The sequence below is a fragment of the Gracilinanus agilis genome, chromosome 6 (assembly GCF_016433145.1).
Source record: "Gracilinanus agilis isolate LMUSP501 chromosome 6, AgileGrace, whole genome shotgun sequence".
NCBI classification, from domain to species: Eukaryota; Metazoa; Chordata; class Mammalia; order Didelphimorphia; family Didelphidae; genus Gracilinanus; species Gracilinanus agilis.
Genome location: NC_058135.1, coordinates 237,263,086 through 237,281,114, shown reverse-complemented (window position 1 = coordinate 237,281,114; position 18,029 = coordinate 237,263,086). Strand labels below are relative to the sequence as shown.

At 42.1% G+C, this 18,029-nt stretch overlaps 1 protein-coding gene and 1 long non-coding RNA gene across 2 annotated transcripts in view; one reads left to right on the top strand and one right to left on the bottom strand.

Moving 5' to 3' along the window:
- Positions 1-317: 317 nt before the first annotated feature.
- Positions 318-10,839, bottom strand: LOC123252522 (DNA-directed RNA polymerase II subunit RPB1-like). Its single transcript, XM_044681816.1, has 5 exons — positions 10,572-10,839; positions 8,876-9,006; positions 7,140-7,238; positions 3,713-4,942; positions 318-821 (listed from the first exon to the last, which is right to left on the bottom strand). Exons 1-5 carry the CDS (start codon positions 10,837-10,839, stop codon positions 681-683), a joined length of 1,869 nt encoding a protein of 622 aa, XP_044537751.1. The 3' UTR covers positions 318-680.
- Positions 10,840-11,367: 528 nt separating this feature from the next.
- Positions 11,368-18,029, top strand: part of LOC123252461 — a 17,947-nt gene continuing 11,285 nt past the window's right edge. The window contains exons 1-2 of the long non-coding RNA XR_006506529.1: positions 11,368-11,632; positions 15,203-15,262. This is a non-coding gene — a long non-coding RNA (uncharacterized LOC123252461). The remainder of the gene's footprint in view (positions 11,633-15,202; positions 15,263-18,029) is intronic.

Sequence of the window (18,029 nt, the reverse complement as noted above, 5' to 3'; positions counted from 1 at the left end):
TATCAACAATAGGCCTAATTATTGTCCACATAGTGGGGTTCATTCTCTGACTCATGTCACTAGAGCTCTCTTTTCTCTCGTCAATGGATATAAGAAGTCTTTGCAGTATTGCCTTTTACTTCCCATAGGTGGTTTTGAGGGAGGATGAGCTACTTCAGATTTTATATATATATTCAATGTTTCTAGAACAGTAGCCACAGGGCATGTTTTTGGGCAAGTGTGTCTCTGATCTCATTTTTCATAAGCTGGCCTACACTGCTATATAAGTTGTTTTATTTTGCCCCCAATAAAAAGAATAAAATTTGAATGAATTCATTTCATTTCCAAAATTTATTTCCATGATTAACTTTTTGGGTGTGTTGGGGGTGGGAAGGGGAAGTAAACAATCATGACTTTAGAAATGAATATCAAAAAGGCACATTACTCCTCACATTCAGATTGGGGAAGGTAAGAGATACATCTTTCCTCTCCCCTTTTAGGGCACTCAAGTTAAAATAGTCACTGAAGGACAGCCCTCCAATTCCTAAGAGATCTGATCTGTTTGATTGGCACTCTATGTACATACTATATCATGTATAAATACTGACAAGGAGAACCACAACATGGCATGGTGGTTTGATTCTTTGCTGCCTTTTTTTTTTCTTTTTTTTTTTTCTCTCCTAAAGGACAGTGGTCCAGGGTTAAAGGTTGAAATTCAGATCGATGGTTCGTCCCGGGTTAACGTTTATCATTTGCGTTGTGACTACGTTAGGTGACCCCACTGTGATAGTGTAGATTCCTGGATAAACTTCTATCATGATGTCCTTTTGATTTGTTCTTGTCTGGAAAGAAGAGATGGATATTGATGGGTTAGAACTTTGGGGTCCTTTTATTAAAAGCACACTTTCCCTATCTGAGCTGGGTGGCTTCTTCATCCCCACAATCGGCTTCCAATAGCTTCTTAAAGGTGGGGTGGGGTTCAGTTTGTATAGGAAGAAATGCTTGCTATGAAGTTAGATGTTGGGTTGTATGTGGAAGAGCAGGTAGACAACATTTGTTTATTAGCTCAGATTTGCAAGAGCAGGATAGTGCTCTGGGTGATGAACCATCCTAATGAACAAGTTTATTAAATCCATGATGATGGTAAGATGATGTATTTCTCGGTTCCATAGCTGACACTCCAGGAGCTGATTTCAGTGTAATCATTTCAGTGGCCTAAATTACGTATCTAGGAGAAGCCACTGGAATCTTGGCTTTCTCTTTTAGTACCAACCCACAGGAAGTGGGAATTAATGGGAGGGTTTGATTCTGACCCAGCCCTGGCCACAGATGGTCAGTACAAGGATGTGCTGAAGTTATGTGGCCTTCAAACCAATTCTCCAAACATTAATTAAGCCCTCTGGTGGGTGCTGCAGTGATCCAGGTGTTGGCCACAGGTACATTTATCTTTCCTATTAATTGCTATTAAAATTTTTAAAAAATTAATTTCCAGGGGCGCTAAGTAATATTTTTTCTGGAAAGGGGGTGGTGGGCCAAAAAAGTTTGGAAACTAACGCTTTAGGCAATAGCCTTGGCATGGTGCCCGGAATGTAGCAGGCCCTTAATGTCAGTTGACTGGCTGAAAGATGCTCGAGATGACCTGTATTTTGGGAAGCTTATTTTAGTAGCTATATGAAGGACAGACTGGAAATGTATGAGTTAGGAACATGAGTCCATCTGAGATGTGATGGGGGCATAGCTGTGATCTGAGAAGGAGCAAATAGCCAGTTCTGTTCACAATTCAATCAAATTCAAAATTTCATTCAAAAATGAACTTTCACATAAAAGGAGAACAGGCTAAGACTGGACAGTCTGTGTGTGTGTGTGTGTGCATGCGCGCACGTGTATTCAGTGTGGCAGGATTTCTAGCAGGTATGGGCTAATAAAAGCAGCAGTAATGGAGTAGTGTAATGTAAAGAGGTCTTGCCTCAGAGTCAGTAGGTTTCTGGATTCTAAGCCTACCTCAGCAGGTGCTTGCTAATTGTGTGGATCATAGCCAAGTCATTTAACATCTCTCATTCTCAATGACCACATCTATAAAATGGGGGTGATAATAATGCCTATAGCAACACTCTTTGCTGTCTCAAATAACAATATAGATATAAGATGCTGTGCAACCTTAAAGCAATAGATTAAAGGTCAATTATTATGATTATGTGCTGTCATTCTCCTCTCATCTTTTCTCTCTCTCATCTTCTCTCTCTCTCTCTCTCCTCTCTGTCTCTCTCTCTCTCCCCACTTCCCCACCCTTCTCAGCAGCAATAGGATTATCTGCCATTTTGAAAAGGTGATAGCTATGATCTAACAAACAACTACCAGCCTACAAACTCTCTCCTTTTCAGCCACCAAGATAAACGTTCTGAGGTCTATACACAATGATGGGCATTAATGTTTGCATGTTCTGAACTATGGAAAAAGAGGTAACTTTTAGAAAGTGTATCTATGTCAGACTTGCAGAAAACTGAAGTTACTCAATAGAATGAGAGAGTAGCTGTGGTTAACTCTCCATTAATCCTGCCTATCAGGAGACACTTAGTTCCCTTGAAGCCAAGCTCTCTAGAAAGATCAGCAGCACCACCACAGCTAATGAATATTAGAGCATATGAAGCAAAGAGCTTAAATTGGGACTAGGAATAAGTAGTAGCCATAACTCACATGTGTAAAGCATGTTGCAGTTTCATTTAGCACCTCTCTCCCTCATACCATTCTTGCAAGTTGGCGAGTGGAATTATTGTCATTTTTGCTTTGCAGACAAGAAACCAAAGCTAAAAGAGGTGGCTTTCCCCAAGGTTACACAGTTCATCAACTTGAGCTAGAACTAGAACTCAAGTCTCCCAAGATCCCTGCTGTTCCTCCTCCCACAGCTATCAATCTTGTCTTGGTTGTTGATATCACACACTGACTCATGGCTCATTAACAATCTAAGTGCAAATATTTAAACAAATTCTTATGGCAACAAATTTCAGTTATTCTTCAGAACTCTTCTGTGGATTTCCCCCCAGTCAAGTTGTTCCACATAGTTAAGGAGCCACTTTATTTATCCCATGTGCGATAAAGCAGTGTCATTATCTATTGTGACAAGAAGATTTTGGAAGGGGTTGGCTGATGGCCCTGTGGCATACATTTTGTTTGGACCAGACCCATACAAAGCTCTGCTTTTTGGAATTCAAAAAGGGATTTTCAGTTTGGAAGCAAAAGGGTCAGACCACTCCTGCTGACTTCACAGCTGGTGGAATTTCATTGGAATCTGGTGTTGGCACATCCTAACTGCAGGAATTGGGACTCAAATACCTCAAATTCTTTCCAACCACAGCTATGTTTTCAGGCACAAGGAACATCCTATCGCTTCAAATAAAGAGTGCCCGGGTGGGGGGAGAGTTAGTGACCCAAAGTTGGTGAGCACCATTTTTCCTTGATGTGTTGGAGCATCCCAACTTAACTCCATATCCCACGGTATTCAGAGGAATGGTTGGATTCTAGCTCTTGTGAGGAACAGTAAAAGTTTTAGAGCTAGAAAGTTGCTTAACATAATTTTCCAATTCCCTCATTTTACAGATGAGGAAATTGAGGCTCACCAGAGTTAAGGGAAGGTCATAGAAGCAAAACCAAGATTCAAACACAGGCCCTTCCAATTCCAAATTCAGTGCTGTTTTTATTAAACCATCATGTTAAAAGGGGAGAAGTAGGAACTCACCACAGATTTGGATGATTTTGGATCAAGCCTGGACATTCCTGGAACATTGCGGGATGTTCCTACATCATTCCTGGATGTTCCTAGATCAAACTTGGATGATTCCAGATCAAATCTGTGCACTCCTGGGTCAAACCTGGATGTTCCTACATCATTCCTGGATGATCCCGGATCAAAGCTAACCATTCCTGGGTCAAACCTGGATGTTCCTGCATCATTCCTGGATATTCCTGGATCAAATTTGGATAATCCTGGATCAAAGTTGAGCATTCCTGGGTCAAACCTGGATGTTCCTGAATCAAAGCTGGGCATTCCCAGGTCAAACCTGGATGTTCCTGCATCATTCCTGGATGTTCCTAGATTAAACTTGGATAATCCTGGATCAAAGTTGAGCATTCCTGGGTCAAACCTGGATGTTCCTGAATCAAAGCTGGGAATTCCCAGGTCAAACCTGGATGTTCCTGCATCATTCCTGGATGTTCCTGGATCAAACTTGAGCATTCCCGAGTCAAACCTGGATGTTCCTACATCATTCCTGGATGTTCCTGGATCAAACTTGGATGATCCCGGATCAAAGCTGAGCATCCCCGGGTCAAACCTGGATATTCCTGGATCAAATTTGGATGATCCTGGATCAAAGCTGGGCATTCCCAGGTCAAACCTGGATGTTCCTGCATCATTTCTGGATATTCCTGGATCAAAGTTGGATGATCCTGGATCAAAGCTGGGCATTCCCAGGTTAAATGTGGATGTTCCTGGCTCAAACTTGGATGATCCTGGATCAAAGCTGAGCATTCCTGGGTCAAAGCTGGATGTTCCTAGATCAAAGTTGGGTGATCCTGTATCAAATCTGTGCAGTTCCACTTCAAAGCTGGATGTTCCTGAATCAAATCTGTGCATTCCTGGGTCAAACCTAGATGTTTCCGGATCAAATCTGTGCATTCCCGGGTCAAACCTGGATGTTCCTACATCATTCCTGGATGTTCCTGGAACAAATCTGTGCATTCCCGGGTCAAACCTGGATGTTCCTGTTTCATTCCTGGATGTTCCTAGGTCAAACTTGGATGATCCTGGATCAAACTTGGATGTTCCTGGATCAAAAATGGGCATTCCTGGGTCAAACCTAGACGTTCCTGTATTATTTCTGGATGTTCCTAGGTCAAACTTGGATGTTTCTGGGACAATCTTCCTTACTTGGTAACTCATTCTAGAGTCATAGGATGGGTATTTTTCCTAAGGATGAGAGTTAAGACTTATTAAAATGTACTCAGTTTTGTGGGGTTCTGGGTCAGCTCTAATTTCTTGGAATGTCAACAAGGTATGGACTTTCCCCCAGGCTTGTTTCTAGCAAGGTGTTGAGACTGATCTTTGACTCATGCCGTGACATACCCTATAGCATACCTAGACCCCCTAAAAGGCTTCTTTTGAAGAGTTCTTTGCTAAGTGATTTTTTAAAATATAAGGTCTTGGGACCTTAGGTGGCTCAGTGGATTGAGAGGCAGGTCTAGATTCAAATGTGGCCTTAGGCACTTCTAGCTGTGTGACTTGGGAGGGGAATGGGAAGGAGAAGGGGAAAGGGAAGGGAGGGGAGAATAGGGAAGGGAAAGGAAGGGAAAGGAGGAGAGAGATTCTTTATCTTGGCTCCCCTTGGCTTTTTTTTTTTTAATTTCAATGAATTCTTATCCTCTCCTTTCTCCTCTAGCCCAGAAATCTAGAATTTCTTTCTTGCCACTAAAAAGAACCTGTTTGGGCATATAGGACTAATTCCTCATTGATATTTTAACCCACTTTCCCCAACCTTATTGTAAAGTGTTTTCATTCTCCTATACCACTGGACATAGAATGTCAGAGGTAACAGGGATCTTAGGGATCATTTGGACCAAGGGTTGTTTAACCTTTTTGGCCATCTGGTGAAGGCAATGGACAACCCCCTATTCAGAATAATATTTTTAAATGCATAAAAAAACCACAGAAATTCAAAGGAAACCAAACATTTAAATATAGCTATCAAATTTTAAAAAGCTCACAGACTCTGGGTTAAGTTCTTGTGACCTACTCATTAATTCCATAGAAGAGAAACCTGAGGGTCAGCAGCTTATACGAATGGGAGGAAACCTGAGGCCTGCTGGCAACAGTAGAAACTGAAGGACAACTGAGATCTAAACTTCCAGCCTAGCATGAGGGCTTCTGCTGCACTGGGGCTTTTCTCAACAGGAGCTAGAGATAACCCTTAGAGCGGAAAGTTACTTGCCAGGCTGTGCACCCTAGGGTTGGTTATTCTGGAGTCTTTTTTTTTTATAACTATTTAGTTTAACCACAAAAATCTTCAAGTCTCTAGGCTTATAATAAAGTATCTTATTCTTTGGAGGTGGAGGTGTTTTTTTTTTTCTTCATTATAACAGTTTTAAAAAGCAACATCTTTGCTCTTCTTAGAATGAGGTAATGAGATACTAAAAAGTATAAATTTGTAGCAAGGAGCCTTGACAATGATGTAAACATTTTTTTTTCTTCTAAGAGAAGGCTCCTACTGAATGAAACTCAGTCTCAGTTATAAATGAGACCCCAAGATACTTTTTTAAAAAATGGTTACCAGAGACATGCCAGAGTAGAATCATGGAAAGAATATTGAACTTAGAATCAGGAGACCTGGTCGATCTTCCGCTTATTATCTGTGCAACCTTGGACTTTCCCTCTGTGGGCCTCAATTTCCTCATCTGTAAAATGGGGATTATAAAACTTGCATCACTTCCTTCATAGGGGTTACTGTGAGGAAAGCACTTTGCAAAAGTGCTATAGAAAAGTCCTCATTGGGGCAGCTAGGTGGCTCAGTGGATTGAGAGCTAGGCCCAGAGTGCCTGGGTTCAAATTTGACTATATAGCCATTTCCTAGTTGTGTGACCCTAGGCAAATCACTTAATTGCCATTGTCTAGCCCTTACCTCTTTTGCCTTGGAATGGATCCTTAGTATTGATGCTAAGACAGAAGAAAAGGGTTTTTAGAAAAAAAAAGCCATCCTCTGTTTCATACTAAATTTATCCTTATAGATTCAGAAAGCTCAGAAGACAACCTTCCATAAATGCTGATTGTCAGAATTACAGAAGAATCACAATGCTCTAAGAGATTGGAGAGGCCAACTAGTAGTGGTCTTACCTGGACAGGAATTCTCTATTCTCCCTGACAAGTAACCCTGCAGCCTTTGCTTGAAGGCCTCCAGCAAGGCTACAACTCCGGCCCAGGCCTGTATGAATGATTCAGGACATAAATCCTCTCCTCTGCTTCCTCACTTCAGAAATATTCTCAGGCTGCTGGAGACATCCACTGTTTGAGGTAGGAGAACCATGTGTTTCTTTAACACCAGAGAACAGTGTCTATCATGGGGAAAGTCAAGGGTTGACAAGGTTCACCTGCTCTGGGCACCCACCTGTCTCACCTGGTGAGAGAGCCATGGCCATGCAAAGTCCACGCGTTTTCGGTGATACCTGCAGACATGATTCACTTCTGTCTTTTCTGGTACAGGAGTATGAAACCTCTACAGAACAAAATACAGAGTTGAGAAGCCAACATCCTAATGAGTCAGAGCAGGAAAGAGGCCTGAGAAGTCACCTAACACAAGCTGCTCCTGACCAGGAGTTGCCTTCACATTTCAAAGAAGTGAATCTTCCAGCCTCCCCTGGGACCCTTCTACTCTTCAACAGACTCTCCATGGCAAATAATGAATAAACACTGGGAAATCTGGGAGAGAGAAATGTCACTTTCTCTTCAGTTCAACAGATTTCTGTCCTCCAAGAGATTATACTCCATGTTGAGCAAAATGTCTACTAAAAATCAACATCTTTGGCATCACTTTGCTGCCATCTGCTGCTTCTCTGCTCTCTTTGTACAACAACAGCAGCCTGGACCACCAGAACTGGGCAGGACAGTGCTCTGAGCAAGGTTAAGCAAGGCATTTTATTCTCTAAGCACCTCCTAATGACCTGGGTCACCACTTGCCAAGGTGGCTTTGTCACCCAGTGACAAAAATGCCATCTATGCATTCCCTGTTGTGGGCAGTAAAAGATTCTAATGAACAAATGTTTACTGTCCCATCTTTGAAGAAGGGAGGAGGGATCTTCTCAAAATCTAGAAATAGGGCTGGAGGGGCAAAGAATAAACAGCCAACTAGCCTTCTCACTTGTGCTAGGTAGGTTAGATTTTTAAACCAAAGAACACAAAGGGGAGGAAATTGGCTGCTGTTCTCCTTTTTAATTCCCCCCTCAAGGTTAACCATGGACTTATCCTCCACTGCAACTAATTGAAAGGACTGAACTTGCTAACGATAGCCACAGAGCAAAATAGGTAGAATGAGGAACTCTTCACACTAGAGCAGGGGTCGGCAACATATGGCTCTTTCTGCAGGAGCTATAATGTCAATTTTTTTTCAGGTGCTGTTACAGGAGCGTGCACTGTGAGCACTGTATGGCTCTCATGAAATTACATTTTAAAAAATGTGGCCTTTATGGCTCTCACGGCTAAAAAGGTTGCTGACCCCTGCACTAGAGGAATCACTTCCAGGAGTCATAATATTTGTGTGTCTGCAGATTAACACTCAAGGAGAACATGGGAGGGTTCATGATTATCTCTCCTCATCTGCTTTCTATAAAAGCAAAAAGTTCATTTGCTAAACCCACAGTCTCCAACATTACTTTTATAGAAACACAAATCAAAAGGTGTTTTCTGGTTTTTAAATTGAACCTGACTCACATCTTGTTCTGGAGTCACTGTGAGTTTCAAATTGAAGTGGAAATGTGTTCAGAAATGATGAGAAGGGGTGTTAACAGAGCTTAACATATATAAGTACCTGGAAGGAAACTATATTTTACATTCTTCCCTTGCCCCACAAACTGCACCCCTTAGCCATCTCCCTATACCAATTAGCTACTAGTTTTCTTGAAGATGATTTATGAAAGTTTTCCTTGAGTGTCCTCAAATGGTTAAACATGTCAGTGAACAGGTAACCTAGAAAAGGTTAGGATGGACTTTGAGGGGCTTCGTAGTCCATCTTGCCTTTGGATAGGTTGGCACTCAATTCTCCTTCTGACGGATGAGCATCTCTTCTGGATTAAATATGCCCAGCAAGAAGTGCATATAATATGCACTATTATATGTCACTGTCAGGGAAAAGCTAACATCGCTCATGCTGTAGTTTTGACCAATTTCCTCAAGTTCTGATGATGGAGCTAAATAGTTAGTGGTCTTAGCTCTGCATGGTACCCCTTCATCTTCACCATCATAAGGTACCTGATAGCAATTACTATAAACTTGAATCAGATGAAATACGTAGAACTTGAGGTTTGATCCAGAGACAATTTTTTCCTACCATATTTTAGGGGAAGAGTGTAGCTTCGGTCCTAATCTAAGTTGGTCTACAAGATTTTTTAAAAATTTAGGTTCAATTTTAAAAGAACTCAATATGTTTTCACCTAGGTCAGTCTGGAGCCCAATCAATTCAATTTGTTCTGGTTTGTAATTCATGTTTTAGTTGAAGGCCTTGGCTTTTATATCACCTCTTAGCAAACCTGATCTTTTTGTGGTTTTGCCAATCAAGGCTGCCCAGGTTGGGAAAGGAACAGGAAAGTCCCATAAAGTCCTATAAGAGTCACAAAATTAGCAGGTTGGTTAGGAGCATGGCTTTTGCCTGGACTCACCCCACACTGACTTGAAACGTATTCCATGTATGCCCTCACTGCTTCGCATGCTTCATTGAGGCATATTGGCTTCCCTTCTCCCTGTTGTTTGAACAAATGGCACATTATTGATGAGCTTTCTGCTGTTTGGTGTCTCTGAAAGCTGGACTCTCTAGGCGTGGTGTGTTTAGAAATACCTACCGAAGAATTATTTCCTGACTCTCCAGGTGCACAATAAACAAGTCTATCATGGAAAAAACACTGGGGACTTGGGTTCATGTCCTGCCTCTGTGACTTCCCTGAATGACCTTGGACAAGTTATTTCTCTCTGGACCTTAACTGTAAAATGAGAGAATTGGACTATATAATCTCCAGGATCCCTTTAAAACGACTGATTTAGGGGGTAGGGCCAGCACACACTTTCTTTTTAAACTGTCAGTATTTTAGAGCTGCAAGAAACCCTAACAATTACCACAGGTCTTAACTAAAAGAAACCTGGGAGATCTACTCAAATTCCTGCATTTTACAGATTGGGGAGGGTGGGGCAGCCAGGTTTGCACAGAAAATAAGGGGATGACCAGGCTTCAAATCTGGCCTCAGGCACTACTTCCTGCCAGTGTGAACCTGGGTAAATCACTTAACTTGATTGCTGCCCGTTTTAGAGTAGATAGGAAGAAGGTAAGGTTTAAAAAAAAAATACAACTATTTACAGATGACCAAAGAGAGGAAACCAGTAGGAAGTATCAAGGCAGCTACATTAAAAATCTACCCTCCATCAAAATTAGTTGAGAATACCCACTCTCCATTTACTATCTATTCCGAAGGACTTCAAACACAGGGGAATTTAGAGCTTTTCTGTGCAAGTAACTGCTACATAGACTTGAGTAAGATGAAACCCTTCGACCCCTGGTGGGTCTAATCAGAATGTCAAGGCTTCTTAGGGAACATGTAGTCTGACCCCCGCATTTTACAAATGAGTAAACGCTAGGAGAAGAGGCAATGGTGTCCAGGTCACTGTTAGTGGCAGGACCAGGATACCCAGATCCCCTAACCTAGTTAACCAAAGCATTTTTCATGGTCATTTACAGGGTATAGTGGTGGGGTTAGGAGACGGGGGAAAGAAACGGTGCGGCACTCGCAGGATCAAGTTTCCGAGCTGGGTTCAGGTATAAGGTGGAAGCCTTCCTCCCCTCCCCCACCCATTCCACCTTCTTGCAACAATGACAGTGACAAGGGAGATTCAGAGATGGTGGCTGGGGCTCCGAAGCCATCAGCTGGGTCCTGGTTAGCAGTATGTGCCCTCCCCAAAACCTCTCTGCCACAGACCCGAAGGCTTTCCACCATTGAAGGTAAGTTGACAGCTCTCCTCTTCGCCCGCTTTAGCAAGTCCAGGTTCTGCCGCAACAAGCGCTCCAGGGTTTCTCTGTACAGGAAGCCCATTGAATGGTCCTTGGGGTACTGGTCCATGCTACCCTGCTCACACACAGAAATGGGTTAGCCTGGAGTGGGGGTACGGGACAGCCCCTCCAGAGGGGAAGGAGTGCTGAAGGTCCCTCAGTTAAGTGATTGCCTGAGGAAGAGCCGCAACCACAAGCGTAAAGGCATGCAAACCCTCCACCCCGGCCCAGATCGCCCTCGGGACTTAGGTGGGGATAGAACCAGCAACCACGCGGGATTGCCAACCCCATCCCCCTCACCTGGCTCTGGTCTCAGGGCGCATGCGCCCCTGGCTGTCTCCCGCCCGGATTATGACCAAGGGAGGAAGGATGGAGGTGGAGCTAGGGTGGGACCAGAGCTGGGGCTAGGCGGGCTCTACGACGTGTGGGATGCGTGGCCGCCTCTTGTGCTGTCGCCTGACGTCAGGGCCCCGGTGGCGCGTTCTGAAGGGACTCTAGTGAATGTGGGCGGGCGGCGGTCAGTTTGGGGGCTGGCCGGGAGGTGGGAAGATTGTGGGGAGGAAAGGGATTTCTAAGTCTGTTTTTGCGGTAGCCGGTTTCTGTGGGTTCTTCGAGAAGGAGAGTAACCTCCTTCGGCCCATGGACAAACCCTTCCCATTGGAGACGGACACCAGCCCCCGCGAGGAGGCCAAGGGGGCCCGAGGCCGAACTCCCCGACTGCTGCAGGTTCTGGCCAAGTCTACTGGCACGGCAACCTCCTCCGTTTCCGGACCCCAGCTGGGGGCTGCTGGGGTGGGGTGAATGACCTCCGCCCTAGAAGCCTAACCTGTGTCCCACCCCCACCCCCTACTCTCAGGGTCGGGGTGAGGCCTCTGTTTAGCTCTGCACTTCTATAAACTAAACGGTGTGGTCTGGGACTGACCTGTTGCAGAGTCCTCTCTAGTGGGTTGGAGAGGCAGATAGCTTTAAGGCCATCCCATGTGGCCAGTCTAGCAAGCATTTAGTAAATGCCCATGTGCAAGGCACTGGGCTAACCCCGAGGATGCAGAGACAAAATACAGTCCGTACCCTCAAGGACCCTACATTCTAATGGGGAGTTGAAGGGCTGGGAAGTGGGGCAGAGGCAACCCGGGAATCACTAGATATATACCAGATACGTGTAGAGTGTCGTCCCTTTTCGGTCGTTTTAGTCCCGTCTGACTCTTCTGGACCTCATTTAGAGTTTTTCTTGGCAAAGATGCTGGAGTGGTTTGCCATTTCCTTCTCTAGCTCATTTTACAGATGAGAAAACTGAGATAGTTAAGTGATTTGTTCAGGTTAGAATATCTAGTAAAGTGTCTGAGACCAGATTTGCACTCAGGAAGATTCCCAAGTCCTGTCCTCGGTCCACAGTCACAACTTTTTGTGACCCCCCCTGACAATACAGGGTGTGGAGTTTTCCTGGTAAAGATTCTGGGATGGTTTGCCTTTTCCGTTGTGCTGGCATCCGGAAGGAGCTACCTTGATCCCACTGACTCCTAGGTTAGAAGCAGGTCTTGTGATACCTCTGGAAACTTACTCACTCCTAGAGCCTTTGATTTGATCAGACTTTAATCACTTTGGTTCAGTCACTCCTCCCTGTTGCCAACTAATCTCATCTAGAGATTTTAATCTCACCGACTGTTAGTCAGTCTATCCTTTGCTGCCCGTCTACTGTTCTTTTATTTTCAGGTTGACACTTTCTTTATTGACTTAAACAGGCTTACCCAGAATCACACAGCTAGTAAACTTCTTGAGGCTGCATTTGAATTCAGTTTTTTTCTGACCCTAGGCCTTAGCTGCCTTGTATGCAGGGTAAATAGTAGCTAATTTGAAAGGAGAAGACGCAGTAAGGCTGGTTTACAAATAGCTTCAGGAGGTGAGTTTGAGTGAGGAGCCCAGAACAACCACTGAGGTTTCAGTTCTGTATGATTGGGAGGAGCTAGTGCTGAGCCCTCCCACAGTAAGAAAGAAGCTTGGAAGAGGAAGTTTCTGGTGAAAGATGATGATGCCTTCTTTGAATTTGTTGAATTTGAGATATATGAAAGGCAGTTTAGGGGTGAAGGGAATCACATTTAGAAGAGAACAGTGATGAAGTTTGGTTGTTGTTTTTTTAAACTCTTACCTTCCATCTTGAAATCAATACTAAATATTGGTTCCAAGGCAGATGAGCAGGAAGGGCTAGGTAATTGGAGCTGTGTAACATTTAGGCAGTGTCTGAGGCCAGATTTGAGCTCAGGACCCCCAGTTTCCAGGCCTGACTCTTATTCATTAAGCCACCTACCAGTCCCCAGTGATGAAGTCTTATAAACCAACACCCTTGTCTATCCTTTCTTCATTTTATTCAGCTGCCATAGGAAGCCAGACCTTGATCAAAGCAGTGTAGTAGGGAAAAGAACATAACATGTATACTCTGTAGGACCAGAGACTTATCTAACTGGGGTCAATCTGTTTTAAACCCTTCATTTTTTTTTTTTTTACAGATGAGGAAAATAAGGCCCATAGAGGTCTAAGTGACTTATTCAAGATTAGGCAGATAGCAAAGGATGTGATTTGAATCTTTACCCACTGACTCCTAGTCCACCATTCTTTTCATTGCATGATTCCTAAGACAGGTTCAAGTTCTAGTTCCAACACATATCATCTGAGTGACCATGGACAAGTCACTTTACCTCATCAGTAAATAAATAAAATGAGTATAATACTTTTAACACTAATTACTATGAGACTTGTGAGGAAAACACTTTGTAAACCTTAAAGTGATAATATAATTATGAATACTTATTTATTACCTTTTCTAGCACTATGCCTTCCATATCTCTTACTTTAGATGACTTAAGATTAGGCCTTAAGAAGTTGTTCCTTTTGAGTTCCTAAGCAACCTTCTGAGGTGAATGGTACCTCAATAACTACCTTGTTATCCTGCTATTTTATTTTATTTTGTTTTTCAATTTTTAAAGCCCTTACCTTCCATCTTAGAATCAATGCTGTGTATTAATTCCAAGGCAGAAGAACAGTAAAAGCTAGGCAATGGGGGTTGTGACTTGATCACCCAGCTAGGAAGTATGTGAGGATTTGAACTCAGGACCTGCAGTCTTTAGGCCTGGCTCTCAATACACAGAGCCAGAAGGGACTTTAAAGATAACCTAAATCCATCCCTTTCCTTACTTAACAAATAAGAAAATTAAGGTCAGAGAGTTAGTGACTCACCCAGGATCACAAAAGCAAGTTATAGTGGCAGAGCCATTATGAAAACCCAGTTCTCTTGACCATCAACCAGTCTTAGTATTCATTATTTCCTAATTATCCCTGTTTATAGCTTCTTTGCACACACACACACACACACACACACACACACACACACACACACATATATATTTGTTAATTATTGCTCTCCCTTTAGATTGTAAGCTCCTCAAGGGCCAGAACTATTTTTTTGCCTTTTTGACCCAAGCACTCAGCATAGTGCCTGACATAGTGTGGGGATATTATAAATATTAGTAATTGTGTTATAAGTCTAATAGAATATAGAAATGAACTGGGAAATGGAGAGTAGTATTAGCCCTAGTCTGCTGCCAAGGAATGTGCTAGTTCATCTGTGGATAAAGGGAATGAATGGTTACAGTCTATCAGATTATGGCTTTTATAGTAGCTCTTCTCACAAAGGCTAATCTAGTACAAGTAGGACCATTTTAAAAACTGTAATGTGTTGTGGAACAGAAAAGTTTGGGAGATGTTTTCATTATAAAGACCTATGATTTGTTGGTTGGGGTCCATTTTCCCCAGGGGAGGGTGGAGGAAAGAGGGAAAGATGTCTAGGGAATATAAATATCCATTTTAGAAGGCCAAAATCATTTTTAACTTCATATGAAAAAAAAAAAGGGAAAAGTCTTCTCTTTCATGGGTTAAAAACTTGGACAAAATCACGGATCATATCAGAGTTAGACAAAATATACCCAGTATACTCTGGAGAATGTAGAAATCATTTCATTTGACAGGTGGCATTTTCATTTCTTCAGCAGATTTAGAGGCTTTAGTATCATTACAGCTTTGTCAAGGAGCTCTTACCAACCTGAATCTCATTAGGTCATTCACTTTACCTGATTACAACAGCTCTGTGGATTATTGGGGAAACTATTCAAATTGTCATCTTGACCACACTTGTGAGGATTAGTTTCTATAATCTACTAAAAAGGGAGAGAAAATTTAAAAGCTAGCTGCAGAGCTAAAATGCTGGGAGAAGGGACTGTTTGCTTCTATGTACTGTTCTGAACAAAGTCATCAAAAATGAAAAGAATGTTTTTGTTCTTATTAATCCCAGTCCTTACCTATTCATCCTAATAATTTTAAGATTGTAAGAATGTAGACAGGAAGGGGCCTTAGAGATCACTGAGCCCAACTACTTTATTTTACAGGTGAGGAAAATGAGATCCAGAGAGGTGATGTGACTTAGCTGCTCAAGCTGCTCAGAGCATGTAAGTATCAACTCAATTTAAACCCAGTTCTCTTACTCTAAATCTCTTGTTTTTTCTGGTCTATCCTTCAGTTTCACAATTCTCTTGGGAAAAAATGGACATTTTTTGTAGAATTCTAATTTCCTAAATACCATCAGTTTATGTAGATTAAACACCTCTTTTATGGGACTGTTTTTTACTTTATTAGGAACTTAACAGTTTGTTTCAGTGTACCTTCTGTATTCTGGAGAGCCTCCATTTACTTCAATTGGAAAAATGTGTGATTTCAGGGGTGTGAGTAATGATCGTGGATAGTAATACCTTAAAAATTATTTTGGCTAGAATATTCATCCTTTTGATTCACATTCCTTCACTTGCCCCGGCTAGTTTGAAGATGACGGACACAAGTGCATGCATCTGGCCATCCTTGAAGCCTTCAGAGTTTGCAGTGATAGGACCTTTGGAAACCCAGTATTACCTCCATACAATGATGAGGCAATGACCATGGACTTTAGTAGAGGTTGGAAAAGCTCCTTGTCCTTAATTACATAGTTTCATGATCAGTCCTGAATTTGCCAAAACATAATTATAGGTATACCCCAACTTTAAGAAAAGCCAAACTTATGAAAGAATTCTTTTAAATAATATGTTTACTCATATCTCTGTTCCCAACTTTTGTGTTCCATTTCTGGTATAAATAGTTCTGATAATTGTTTGATCACTATTAGTGAGGAAAGCATCAGCTGTTGCTCCCTCCCTCCAGTACAACTGACATAAGGGGCAGATAAATGAGGCAAGAAAGCATTGGTGTGTTTAAATTCTATTCCCTGTTATCTGTTAGGGAATTTGAATAAGTTTCTTCTTTTTCAAATTTCCTAACAGATAACAAAGTTTCTTAACTTGAAGGAATGAGAAGGGTGGTAGGCAATACTGGTCACATACTTGGTGGTTTTGAAAAACTAAGCTTACCAGTCTTGGTAGGAGTCTGCTTTGAGACATAGAGCAGCTTTGTTGAGTGAGACTTTTACTCATCTATCACTGAGTAGTGGGCAAGGTGTTATTCTATTGCCATCTTCCCCTGTTCCTCATCAATCATGCCATCTCAAAGGCTAGCTATTTGTCTACTAGGACACACATCATCATGGAAAGAGTTGGAGACTGAGAGACAGAGACACACATAGGGAGACAAAAACAGACAGATATGAGAAGAAGCAGCAGAGAAAAGAGCTGTCTGTGGATTCAAGAAAGAAGTAGCCAGAGGTGTTTGCCTGTACTTTCAGTTCCCATGGAGGTTGAAGCTAACAGATCTCTTGAACTTAGAAGTTTTCAGCTGCAGTGAGTTATGCAAATTGGATGTCTGAACTAAGTTCAATATCAGTAGGACGAGTCTTGGAGAATGAGGCCACCAGAATGTCTAAGGAAGGGTGAACCAGCCCAGGATGAAAATGGAGCACACCTGTGCCAATCAGTTGTGGAAGTGGGTTGGTGAACAGCCCTGCATTTCCAGTCTGGACAAGATAAGGGCATTCACTAGAGAAAGAGACACAGACAGAGTTTGGGGCCTTTCAGTACTGGAGTTATGAGTTGCCCTGGCCATATGTGTTCCCTCTGCTTGTATGCTTCACCTTACATGTGCAATCTACACTTGTGCTTACTCTAGCTCATTCATGATGTATGTATCTGTTTGTAGGAAAGCATGTCCTAAATTTATAGGTTTTCTGGACTTTTAAAAAGCAGTTTTATTGTTTTGTTCTTTTTTATTCTTTATTTTATTCTAGTCTATAATATTTTTAGATTTGTTTCTATTTTTATATTCAATTCTTTGTATCTATTTTTTATTTTGTTTCTATTTTTCTATTCTATTCTGTTCTTTTTATGCCTTCCTACTAAATGCTTTTGCTTTGAGCTGATTTTGTCTGTTGACTGACTATGTACCACTAGGGTTTCATAAGCTAGTTTTAGAAGTATGGATCCATAAATTATCTTTGAACCTGGGAGCAGTTACCTCCATGGGGACCTACCCTTCAAACCTGTAAGTGCCAAGCTGGAAGTGTAAGAGTGTGTGTGTGTGTGTGTGTGTTGGGGGGTGCCCTTGTGCCACCAGGTAACCAGAGTCAGTGTGTATTTGTCTTGATTGATTTTTCTTTATTCTCCCATTTTGTATAAGTTTTTTCTTTGCTTTGTATTCTTTATACGTGCCATTTTTATGACTCATTAATATTTCATTATATTAATATGCTCAAACCCCAAAGACCTATTTTGATGTTTTATTGTAGTGTGGAGGTAATCTTAGGTCCTAAAAGGCTGCTTAGTGGAGTGAAGACTCTGATAGGTCCTAACGAATGCGAAAGCCTAGAATCCAAGGTCATATCTCCTTTGTTTGACCAAAGTTTAAGTAGGTTAGCTTTCAGGTTATTTTTTTTTAAGCCACAGCAGTTAATTAGACCATCTACTCAGTTGTTGAACAAGTGAACTTTTTCAGTAGAGGAAGTACCCAAATAGATCAGCCTATAAGTTCCTGAAATATTGAAATGATAGTACCCTCACTCTCTGATCCAAGAACATTGGATCAGAGGTTATAGGCCACTTTTGTCAACTTGTTGGATGTTGCTAAAGTGCTCCCCCAAATACTTTTTTTTTTTTAACCCTTGTACTTCGGTGTATTGTCTTATAGATGGAAGATTGGTAAGGGTGGGCAATGGGGGTCAAGTGACTTGCCCAGGGTCACACAGCTGGGAAGTGGCTGAGGCCGGGTTTGAACCTAGGACCTCCTGTCTCTAGGCCTGAC

Bases quoted from the DNA above. Each gene is read 5' to 3' on its own strand.
- LOC123252522 (XM_044681816.1), bottom strand. From the start codon at position 10,839: ATGGACCAGTACCCCAAGGACCATTCAATGGGCTTCCTGTACAGAGAA. The intron at 4,943-7,139 runs GTGAGACAGGTG...TCTCATCCTTAG, and splicing joins GGCCATGGCTCTCTCACCAG to GAAAAATACCCATCCTATGA. The intron at 822-3,712 runs GTGAGTTCCTAC...TCTTCTTTCCAG, and splicing joins CAAAATCATCCAAATCTGTG to ACAAGAACAAATCAAAAGGA.